Source organism: Microcaecilia unicolor, chromosome 2, assembly GCF_901765095.1.
Source record: "Microcaecilia unicolor chromosome 2, aMicUni1.1, whole genome shotgun sequence".
NCBI lineage: Eukaryota > Metazoa > Chordata > Amphibia > Gymnophiona > Siphonopidae > Microcaecilia > Microcaecilia unicolor.
This window is the reverse complement of record NC_044032.1, coordinates 491,194,492-491,207,052: the sequence shown is the minus strand read 5'-3', so window position 1 is coordinate 491,207,052 and position 12,561 is coordinate 491,194,492. Positions and strand designations below refer to the sequence as shown.

The following is a 12,561-nucleotide window of genomic DNA, read 5'->3' as shown; positions in this document are numbered from 1 at the left end:
GTTTAAGAATTCATTCAGAATGGTTTTTGGTGCTCTAATGCAGTGGTGTAGCCAAAATTGACATTTGGGTGGCCCACAGCTAATATGGGTGGGCACTGTGGTCTTCCTTTCCTCTCCCCCCAATCCTTTCTTGTAGCCGAATCAGCCTTACCCTTCCCTTTTCTAACTGTCCCATCCATTAGCCCAGCATCAGTACTACCCTTTCCTACCCCTATCCCTCCCTGTAGCTAGCATCAGCCCTGCTGTACCCCCTACCCCATAGTGTGGGCATACAGCCCTACCCTTCCCTACCCCCCATCCCCACGGCCCACCCAGAATCACACCAGCATTAAATATAAAACTTTTTTTTAACATCCTGGGTTAGCAGCTCCAGCTCTCAGCCTCTCCTTTCATTCACGGAGCTTCTCTCTCTCCATTTAAAAAAAAAAAAAAAAAAAATTCCATCCCAGGCAGAGAGCCCATGCCCTGACAAAAGCCCAACACAAAAGTGGCAGCAACTTCATACCTGAGAATATCTCTGCTCCAGTCGCCAACAAAAGTCCAGTTAAAGTCAACAGAGAGCTTTCAACTTTACCCCATGGCTTCACTTCAGCAATGCATTAAAAAAAAAAAAATTAGCGAACTATTTGGAAATACAGTGTCCCAAGTTCTCTTCCCTGCTACAATGCTCAGGCAGTCCAGCAGCTGGATGTCATTTCTGTTGCCTCTTTTCTTTGGAAGTGTCCATTTGCCTTTTTTGTTTGGGGAGGGGAGTGTGGGGCTGCACTCCCTTCTTGCTGGCTCTCCCTCAGTGTTGTGAACGCGTGTGGTTCACTGCATGCTGTTGACAAAAGCAAAAGCAAAACCTCTGGCAGACTCCCAGTAAAGGAGGGGGGAGAGCTGCTGTGTGGCTTCTTTTCTAAACCATTCCAGAAGCTGCCTTGCACAACTGCACGTCCCTGAATGCAGCTGTGCAGACAGGCACCGATTGGCAGTCACAGAGACTGGGTGCAGAGCTGCCAAGGGGTCCGGATTTTTGGGAGGGAGATTTTTAGTACATGCCCCCAGATCCCGCCCACTGTACCTCATGGCTCCGCCCCCTGGCACACCTCACCTCCCACGGCCATTCCAGAAAATATTTATTTACACCAGTGACAGCAGGGATGGGTAAGAGAGAGATTTTCAGTTCACTTTATTATACCCTCTATCCAGCATCTATTCCCCCCCCCCAGGGACATAACGCAGGGGGCCTTGGCCCCCTCACTTTGAGCTTAATCCCACTCCAAAATTGTGGCACGGGTCTATTATCAACCAGGTAGAGATCAGAGTTTTCAGTTTTGGTGCAGTGTGTCATCACAAAAACAAAATATAAGGATCCAAGATGGCCGCATGTACCTGAGAGCAGTAGTGGTCCTCCTTCTTACTCTCAGATTATGCCTAAAAGACGAGGCAGAGCAGCAGTCTGAGCCCCCCCCCCCCTCCCCGCTACCAGTTTCCCCAGTTGTCGGTCCGATGGATCGATATGCAGGACCAGGGGGCTGGAGGAGAAGTTGGGAGCGGTCCCATTGTGGACGCCGGCTTGATAGAGGAAAGTTCGGCGTCCTCTGGGCTCGAGATGACGCTGAGCCCCGACAGCAGAGCTCCTCCCTTGCATTGCAAGGCTCAAGCTCTCCCCTTTTGGAGTCTGCGGGGCCGCCGCCAGGAAGCAGATTAGGCCCTGGGTCAAGTGGGGCTTTACTACAACTGGGTGAGATAGGAGGGGAAGGGACAACTAGCACCCTCCCGAGAGAACGAGCCCTGTGGGATTGGTAGGCAGATGAACAAAGCGCTGAACATGAGAGGGTAGCTGAATTAATGCTGACAATCCCTTCAGAATTCTTTATAAAACCAGCAGAGGTAACTTTAGATTCATTATGGTCTTATTTCTCAATTAGGACAGACTTTTCGTTCACAAGTTAATGTTACACAGAAAGTGTTCCGGATTGAGCAGAGAATGGACAAAAATGAAACTGAAATGAAATCCTTAACTGAACGTGTGGAACGAGTTGAAAGGAATATATCAAAATGTAGAAAATGTGCAAACATCATTGATTAAAGACTTATCCAATTTAAGGAATAAATCTGAAACATTTTAAAATTACCTGAGGAATAATAACCTTCGATTTATTAATTTCCCAGGGGTCACATTGGTGAGGCCTTTAGGAATGTTAAAACGTTACTTTAAAGAAATACTGGGAATACCAGAAGATAATTTGCCCCCTTTCACTCAAGTGTATTATTTACCAAAGAAAGCATCAGATCAACAACAGCAAAATTCCCCTTGATGTATCTGCTCTGTTGGACACTTCTGATTCAGATTTAGCCACGGTAGCTATTTTGGTAGCAACTGTGGCTTTATTACCTGATAAACCATGGCTATTTTGTATGTTCTTTAAGAATAGAGAGAAGTTAATTCTAGGTTTTAAAATGCAATTATTTCCTGATGTCTCAAGGGAAACTCAACGAAGGCACAAACAGTTCTTGATATTGAAGTCTGCAGTGTTGCATTTAGGGGGCACCTTTTTTTAAAGATTCCCCTGTAAATGTATAATTAGATGCAGTTAAATATGTAATTACAGAGCCCTCTCATTTGTCATCTTTCGTTGCGACTAAAAGATCATTAGGAGGATAAACATGCTCGTTTTAATAATTACCAGCCTTAACTCTTAGGTACAATATTGCCTTAAAGATATTTTTCTTTATATTTCCTTATTTTTGTCATTTAACCTTGGTTCCTAATAATGTGGACTTGAGTGTTTATGTAGTTTACAATGTTTTCATATTATTTTAATATTGCTTACAATTTTTCTTTACTGATTTAAATAACACTTTTTTGTACAAGTGTAAACTCTTGGCTTAAAGATGTACACTTATAAATAAAAAAACAAACAAAAACAAAATATAAGAAAAGCAATGGACTGAATTAGGGAGTTATAGCCCATTTAGTTATGTTTAAACATAAGAGATCTGCATGAAACAAAATGTTTATTTTTATTTTGACTTATAAAACCACTTGTCCCTGAAACATGTTCAAAACAGAATAATTAATTTGTGAATCTAAAATGTAAACTTCTATAAAACAGATGCAGATGTAATTCCATATGCCTCAATGAAAGGAGTTTAATTTTACTTCATTTAATTTCAGTATATTCTATCTATAACACCAGGCTTCCCAAGACAGATTACAACAACGGTTAAGATGAACCATCAAGAAGCAGGATTTCCTCACTGAAATTTGGCCATCTGTATTGTATAGAACAGTGTAGAAAAATGAGCACAAAATACAGTTTGTAACTGCTGTTTCTCTACCAGCTGCAAAAACATTTTAAGCTGTTTTAGTGCTATTCAGTTGTTATTTCTCCCCTTTTCCTCCCTCAACCTTCTTCCCCCGAGACTACCTTTAATTTGTTTCAAAACTTCCTGCTGGTGGTGGCAGCAATTCACAGGCACTGCCCTGCAGCTGGCCGACATCTTCACTCTCTGCTGGTTGACCCGCCCCAGTAGAAACAGGAAGTTACTTGAGAGACGGCGAACCACCACTGTAGAGAGAGAATGTCGGGTTGGCGGCAGGGGAGCACCTGTGAATAGCTGCCACTGCCCAGCAAGTTTTGAAACAAAGGTAGCACTCGGGAAGAGGGTTGAGGGAGGGAAGAAGGAAAAGAGGAGATGCCGGGGGAGTGGGGGGGGGGGGGGGGAGTTGCAACGGCGGGAAGGGAAAGATGCTGGAGGAGTGCGGCAGACTCAGTGCCTCACAGGACTGCCCCTATCAGTGGGAGACTTTCCCGCTTTGCTGGGAGATGAACCGCCAAAGCAAGAGTCTCCCTCTCAATGCAGGAAATTTGGCAGGTCTGTGGATGGGCCTGGACCCACTCAGACCCACCTGTAGCTATGCCCCTACTCTAATGTAGCCTGTAAAGAAAAGCGCTTATGCTCAATCAGTATGGAGAGAAAGAGACCTTTGTATTTTTATTTATTTTATTTTTGTTACATTTGTACCCCGCGCTTTCCCACTCATGGCAGGCTCTATGCGGCAGGCAATGGAGGGTTAAGTGACTTGCCCAGAGTCACAAGGAGCTGCCTGTGCCGGGAATCGAACTCAGTTCCCCAGGACCAAAGTCCACCACCCTAACCACTAGGCCACTCCTCCACTCTACACGTGTTTTGATTTTAATTTAACTTTTTGATTTACAGGATGGAAAATTACTCAACCTAGGTGATGAGCAAGGGGACAATGAGAATGAAAACGAGAGTGTAATGGAAGAAGGAGGAGATGAAACCAGTTGTGAGGATGAAGAAAATGAGACGAGTGATGACGATAGTCACTCTGACCTTGAATCTGACTTAGATAGTCAGGAAGTGGATGGTATACCTGAAAATAAGGAGGCGGTGAAAACCAAACCAAAAAAAAAATTGCTGAGAAGAGAAGAGGCCCAGTTTGAACCTGTGGGAACTGAGCTCCCATACACCTTCACGGGTAAGCAAGACAACAGATTAGAGAATGACACGGGGGCAAACTCTGTCCTCATCCTCACTCTGTCCCCTTAAACTCCACCAAAATAGTTCCATCATTTTCAATAAAATAAAATTGTTCACTTTTTGTACGAATGAGATTTTGTGCTGTTGTGGGGATGAGGACAAACTGTGTCCCCATGTCATTTTCTACAACATATTTCCTTTGATAATTTGAGGCTTATTTGGAATCTTTGCCAATATTTATTCCAGGAGGATATGAGGACAGTGGGCCAGGCCCTTGGTTTCAGTCACGCAAACTATTTTAATGCATTATTTTAAACTTAATAACCGCTTTACGTTGTTTGTTTCCTAAGTGGAGGACAAAATTAACTACAGTATTTACATACAAATTAAAAATACAATGTCAATGAAAAAAAAAATCCCCAAAACATAACATACCAACATAAAACATAACCATATCAAACTAGAAAATAATCTACTATTGCACAACCCAAAATTATACCCAAACATAGTTATACACAGGTTTTTCCCAAAATAACCACGTTTTACCTTCTTCCTACTGGTCTCAAAATCCTTTGCCATTCAAGGTGATTAAACGAAGAATTCCAAAGAGCTGGTTCTGCATAGGAAAATGGCTTTTTTCAGGTAAGCTGAAGCCATACCTGTTTCAAACAGGGTAAACACAAGAGAACCATTTGAGCATACCTTAGGATCCTCTTAAGAAGATAAATAATTATAGCCCCCTCAAAGAGAAGGAGTCAGACCATGACAAACATTGTAAACTAATGGAATGTCTTAATGCAATCTTCCATTAACAGCCTATAAAATGTTCACAAAGCAGGAGAATGTGAGTCTTTAACTTAGGCCATCTGCCAGCTGTGTAGCTTATATTGAATAAGTTGTAATCTAACCCTTGTTTTGTTTGTTCTAAATAAGTCCATTACAGTAGCCTATCCTGGGAGTATTTGCTACCTGGATATTGTGAGAACTTCTTTATAGATTAAAAAAAAACAACATAGTTGTTTGCACTGAAGAAGAGGGTTGTCACCACTGCTGAAATCTGTTCTCAGAGAGGCATCACTATTACTCTCAAAATAAAGCTTGGTTAGTCAGGGATAGTTGAATAACGTCTGGTTTGAGAAGAGATGTTCCATATGCCTAATAAGATTGAGGTTATATCTAGATAGAGACACACAAAATCTTATACTGTCTATACCACTAGCACTGAAAATATTGCTCCACTACTATTTTAGTTTTGTGAAGCCTGTGCAAGCTAGTCTGATTTCCTATATCCCTGTCCCTATCTATTTTGTGAATACCAGATCAGTAGTTAATAAGTCAGATATTATTAGAGATGGATTGAACAGGAACAACCAGGCTTAGTTATTATAGTTGAAACATGACTTTACTCTCAAGATGATCCGGCCGTTAGAGATTATGCCGTCTACAAGCTTAGTCATCTTACTAGAGATAAAAGAAAGGTGGTGGGATACTTTGTTGTATGTCTTTTTTTTTTTTAATGTTCATACTTGCTTCCAATTTAGGTTCATCCTCCCTGGAAATCTTGTATGTACAGTTCAGGATGGTACTTACAGGATTTGATGGGCATTATATATTCTGTTGTTTACCAAATCAATGGACCCAGCACAAGATATATTTTACAAATTTTATAACTAAGATTAGGTTTAGATTGTATAATATAATTTTACTGGGAAGATATAATCTTCATTTGGAAATCAAACAGACAGCAAAGTTAAACAATTGTTTGATCTTCTGTTCTTGTTAGATTTTAATTTTACAAGGCCCCTATTCCCACGCATTCGAAAGGTCATCAGTTAACCTTTTAGCTTATAAATTTATTGATTCTAAAAGTCTGTTTCGGACTCTACTTGGGACCCAGTTGTTTGGTCACATCACTTTGCACTATTATTTACCTACATTGGCAGGAGAATATATAAGATAGTACCCCAATGTAGGGAATACAGTTATTTGTCATGTGGTAAACTACATGAAAAGGAATTTTGGTACAATGTGGATAATATTTTTAATGCTGAATTATCAACTGAAGAGTGTTCCTTATTTGCAATGGAATAAGATTAGTGCTAAGATTTGGATGCAATTGTACCTGTGAAAGAAATGTGGTTTACTGATGATTTACTTATTTAAAAAGGAAGTGTAGGTTTGTAGAGAAAAAACCATCTTCTTTAGAGGAAGATAGGAGCCATCACAATTATAAATGCCATCTTAAACCAATCAAAACAAACATATTTATATACATCTTTATTTGGAGACGAGAAACTCGATACTAAAATATATTTAACAAATTTATGGTAACATCAGAATTAATGGAGGCAAATAATGTTACACCATCATCTGATGATTTAGCTATGTTTTTAAGACTAAAATAGAGAAAATGAGATCTTTTCTAAAATAATATATCCTGGCTTCTTTGAAATTTACTAACTATAACCCTTTGGAATAGTTGTCCCAATGTTTTAATTTTAAAAAATGCCTCACCCTATGTTTATAAAAGAACTAGTAAAAAGCCCGTTTTCTGATGCAAATGAAACGGGGGCTAGCAAGGTTTTCTTCTGTGTGCATGTGGGAGTGTGTGTGCCCCTGCCCTCTCTCCCTTCCCCCTGTGCTGTCTGTCCTCTCTGTCCCCTCCGCCCTCGGAGTCGAGTCCTTCAGTAATAAGTTTCCTGCTGTGCTGTGTTTGTGTTACAGAGATAGTGAAGTGAGGGCTTCTGCCCTCTCTCCCCTCCCCCCTCTGAGTCCTTCACTGTTACAGAGAGAGCAATTTGATTTCGTGCTTTGCTGTGTTTTCCTTCACTGTTTGTGTTACAGAGAGAGCGAGGGCGGGGCAGACATACTTCCCCCTTCACACTTCCGGCTGGAGGCTTCATTTAGAACGTTGGTGGTGCCTTTTATATATAGACATGTTCTGACATGGTACTTTTGCAAAGGAGGTGGGAAAAATTGTTGCAGTTTGTCTCTTACCAATACATCTAATTATTGTCCCATTGCTTCGATTCCTCTGCTGACTAAACTGATAGAAAGTATAATTTCAAAGCAATTAGTGGATTTTCTTGAGAATTTTTTAATATTCTTCTGGAGTGTTCAATCTGGTTTCAGAAGTTGTTATAGTACCAAACCGTAGTAACTTCACTATTGGTGGCTGCTAGGCAGAAATAAATATTAGCCATAGGGTTTTAATTTTGCAATTAGACATGTTGGCAACTTTGATCTAGTTGATTATGAAATTTTATTGAAATTACTAAATTGTTATAGAGTAGGGTGGCGTGGTCCTTGAATGGTTCAGAGGTTTCCTAGAGCATACATCGTATCGGGTTAAAAAGTAAATAACTCTTCTTATTCTTGGAACCCAGAATGCGGTGTCCTGCAGGGATCCCCTCTTCCCCAATTTTGTTTAATGTTTAATGTCCCAAATAGCAATTTGGCTTTCTACATCTGGTTTTCAAACTTATATATATGCCAGTGATGTAACGGTGGTCGGTGTTGCTTTTGACTGATTGCTATTTTTGATATTTCCCATTTTATTTTTTATTTGTATTTATCAATGTCAATACAGAACATACATCTACTGTACAAAGAAAGGCGTTATACAACAGGTGTCCATAATTTCACAACTGCCATATGTATAACAATAATCAAAGAAAGCGTCCCATACTAACTTTTTCTTATGTGGAGAGTAAAATCACATCAGCTCCCTTAGTACATTCAAACATCCACAACTAAGAAAAACCCAACTAGCATACCATTATACACACTCCTATTTCTCATCCCCAACCCTTCTCCTTCTCTATCCCCTCCTCCCCCCCTCATTCCTGTATTTCATGGAGATCTGGGGATAGCCTCACATCTAGGAGTCATTGCCAAAGAGATGCGTATTGTCTGTTAAACAAATTATGGCATCGCCTATAGATCGTGTGCTCTCATGGTGAGCTACATCCATCACTTTTGCCATCCAGCATGAGTATGGTACTGGTTCCTCATTTGTCCAGAACTGTAATATTGTTTTTTTTTTTTTGCGAACAGCGTTGACATATACAGGAATCTCCTCTGTGGTTGGGAGAGACCCTGAGCAATCAAGTCTGACTGGTCTCCCAACAATAACGCGGGATAGGACCACTCCACCGTCGATTGCAGCACCCTGTTTATTTATTTATTGCATTTGTATCCCACATTTTCCCACCTTTTTGCGGGCTCAGTGTGTTGAGAACAAGGAAAGCCCTGTTCCATAGGGTCATTTCTGGGCATTCTAAAAAGGTATGCAAGAAAGTGCCAAGCCCTATCTGACATTTATGACACAAGTCTGAGTCCCACATCTTCATTTTTTTCCCTTTCTCACAGGTAATATAAGCCCTATGTAGCAGTTTATATTGGGTCTCTTTCATGTAGAGTCGTGAACAGTGTGTACAGTCATGAACTGGGGGCTTGAGTAATGTGTTCCGATCTCATTCCACCAGAAGAAAACACCCTCTATCCTTCCCTCCAGAATGGTCATTTTTACCACCTTATACCGAGTGGATAATCTGTTCCAAAGGGTGGCATGTTGTGAACTGCCCAGTCCAAGCTACCATATGTCCAATTCTCCCCATGTCTCACCCTCATCTGCTGCCAATAGTGCTGGGCCTGCAGGTAGTGTAACATGTGGTTGTTGAGGATCTGCCAACACTCTTTTGCCTGGGAAAAAGACATGAAGTTATCCTCACCTGAGAAGAGCATGTGTCCTATTGTGCTCCAACCTTTCCCTGCCCACTGCCGAAAGACAGAAGGGCCCATACCTGCTGGAAAGGCCACATGTCCCACAAAACGCAAAAAGGGAGGTACATAGGGGCTGCGTGCCTGTCTGCTTCGCCACCAGTTCCAGGCAGCACGCAGTGGCCTGAGATAGCTAACTGCCAGTTTAACTTTGTGCCTAAACCAGGTGTGGGAAAAGGAATATTATAGAGATGGTTAGGGCCATTCCTTCACTAGACCAATAATAACTGCATTCTCAGTTCAGCCTATTCAGTCAGCTGCATTGGCACCAGAGTTTTTACTATATTTTCAGTGTCTGGGTGTCATCTGCTCTACATATGTGTGTGAAGGAAAATACATGAGACATACCTAAGAGAATGTGGAACAGGGGCAGTGGAAATTGTTTTGCTTGGAGAGCCAAATAAATTGAGCATTGCTCCCCTATTTCCCTGGTTGCTGATGCTGTGTGGAGCAAAAACTTGGTAGAGTCATTGCCCCCTGTGGCCCACCCCATTCCACTGCCTGTGGTATGAAAGAAAGAGATGCCTTGGACATGGTTTTCTGTGCTGCTGGTGTGCCTCTTAGCAACAATTCATCAGGACCAGGGCAGTTCAGAAAGCAAGATGTATGCACTGTTCCTTCTAAGATGAACAGAAGTCCTGTGACTGAATTACTGCCAGTGGGTGAGTGTATGGGGGGAGGGGGGGGGCTTCGGGATGGTTTAAAGATTTAAAGCAAACATTTCCAAATTGAAAATTCTGGATAGCAGAATCAGAGGACCTGCACCTAAAAGGAATCTCTGAGTAATTTTCTTCCAGCCACAACTAAGGGAGGAATGGGTTTCACCAAGTTTAGCCTATACTACACAGCAGCTCAGATTAAATGGTGGCTAAATGACTTAATCTTCAAAGTGGGTTCAAACGGAACAAAAATGGATGGGGGGGGGGGGGGGGGGGAAGATACCCTTCCGTGGGCTACCCTGTCTACCCAAACAATTGCAAGGGTTACTTAAAAAAATCCTAAGTTGCATGAAACATCCTGCGAATACTTGGTATGCGTACTGCTATAGAAATTATTATTAGTAGTAGTATATATAGTATATAGTAGGGATAGTGCTGGGCAGACTTATACGGTCTGTGCCCTGAAGAGCACAGGTACAAATCAAAGTAGGGTATACACAAAAAATAGCACATATGAGTTATCTTGTTGGGCAGACTGGATGGACCGTGCAGGTCTTTTTCTGCCGTCATCTACTATGTTACTATGTTATATATGGTGAGGAGCAGGTTTTTCCCAGAGAGACCTTATTTGCAAGCTGCCTTGTGTTACACCTACTTTTCTTTCTGGGAGAATAGATTCCACTTTTGACTCTTGGGCAGACAAAAGTCTATTTAATTTATTGAGAGGACAGGGAATACTTACCTTTTTCAGAGTTAAAGGATGAGTATGGGCTGGATCAGTGGGATGAATTCCAATACAGACGAGTGAGGAACTATAGTCGCAGAAGGGCCAGTAGAGAACTTAAATTAGAAGAAACACTAATGGAATGGGCGTTGAGGGGAGGCAGTGGCTGGGGGAATATATCCCATATATACCTGGCACTGCTGTTGTAGAAGACCCCAATACTGAATATATAGCAGTCTGGGACACTGATTTGCAAAACTCATGACAAAGTCCTGAGAAAAAAGGGTTTTAAGTGCTTATCACATTTTCTGTTAAGTTAACCAGGTGGTCTGTAAAATCAGTCAGGTGGTACACAGTGGGGAGAGCACTGCCTCCAGGAAAGGGACACAACATAGGTAGGAATACTGAAGGACCAGAAGCAGAATTTGTTTCCTGACAATGAAGAACAGGGTGCTAAGAGACATACCTGCTGACTCCTAAAGTTGAAAATGTATTTTCAGCTTTGAGATTCATTTTTTTAAAATTAACATTTCAATTTGTTTACATCCTCTTTAAGAAAACGTTGTGAAATCATGTTTTTATTTTGGAAAGACATTTATCCAAATCCTGATCCTAAATGATAGTATAAAACTTTATATGGAGAGTATCACAGGCATTTTTTCCCCATTGGTTTTAATACCAAACTCTGTAATTAGTAACCTTTTTTTTCCTTTTATGTAGACAAAGTGAAATGTATGATTGTTCTGGTTGGTTAAAAGTGTTGCCTGCAGCATTTAAGAGCGCTGCAGCTTAATGTTGCAGACAGTAACTCTACTGTGCTTCATGTATGAGTGTAAAAGCAAGTAGCAAAATCAGGCCCATTCTATGTGGTCCTTGAGAGAGGTGCTCTTTCTGATCTTTGTGCCTCTGCATTGTCTCTCTGTGATAAAACCCACCAAGTTTAGAATACCTGACAACCTGCATGCACAGTATGTTTTTCTGCTAAATAAATATCCTACTGACACGCTAAAACCCTGATTATTTTTCACCTGCTTGTTTGTAATACAGCTCCTGAGTCTTATGAGGATTTGCAGCATTTACTGTCAGGAAAATCAGGAGAGCAGCAGTTGATAGTGCTGGAGCGAATCCAGAAGTGCAACCACCCGAGCCTTGCTGTAGGAAACAAAGCAAAGCTAGAGGTATTTTGTTTAAAATGCGCCTGTATATATATACATTGATATACAGTACTTTGCAAAACAACTTCATGTTCCTGTACATTTTTTTATATTCTATTGTATAAAAGTGAAGTTTTTATTGATATACACAAGAGTCTACTCTTTCAACATGACAATACTAGAAATCTTCAAAAAGTATTTCAGAATAAACCAGAGAGTCTTGATTGCATAAGTCTTCACACACTTTGGCTCTGTGTGTAGTAGAAGCAACAGTGTTCATGAGTCACTTGGGTTAAGTGTCCTATCAATTATGTGCAGCAAAATGGTGCAGTTTTGTCCATTTTTGGCAGCAAAGCTAAAGCTTTTTCAAGTGGGCTAGTGGTTTGTGTGGATTTTCTATTTGAATTCAGGTCTGAGTTTGACTGGGCCATTCAGGCATTTTTATTTTGCTGAGTCACTCCTCCATGGTTGCTTTTGCTTTGTGTTTGGGAATACTGTCCTGCTGAAAGATCCCATTCTGTGGCAGACTGGAGCAGCTTGTCCTCCAGGATTTGCCAGTACTTTGCAACATCTTTGTTATCTTCAGTATTCACAAGCTTCCCTGTGGCTGCAAAGCATCATGTAACATATTATTGCTTTCCACCTCTTTTTACTGTAAGGATGACATTAGGGTGATATGCTGTGCTTCTTTATGCCACACGTGACTTTGCTTTGAGACAAGAGTTCTTCTTTGGTTTCATGATGACAC

The 12,561-nt window shown here is 41.1% G+C and overlaps 1 protein-coding gene across 1 annotated transcript in view; it reads left to right on the top strand.

Moving 5' to 3' along the window:
• NOP14 (NOP14 nucleolar protein) overlaps positions 1-12,561 on the top strand; it is a 224,952-nt gene that overhangs the window by 74,795 nt on the left and 137,596 nt on the right. The window contains 2 exon segments of the mRNA XM_030191134.1: positions 4,210-4,492; positions 11,707-11,837. Of these exon segments, the coding sequence (XP_030046994.1) occupies positions 4,210-4,492; positions 11,707-11,837 (414 nt within the window).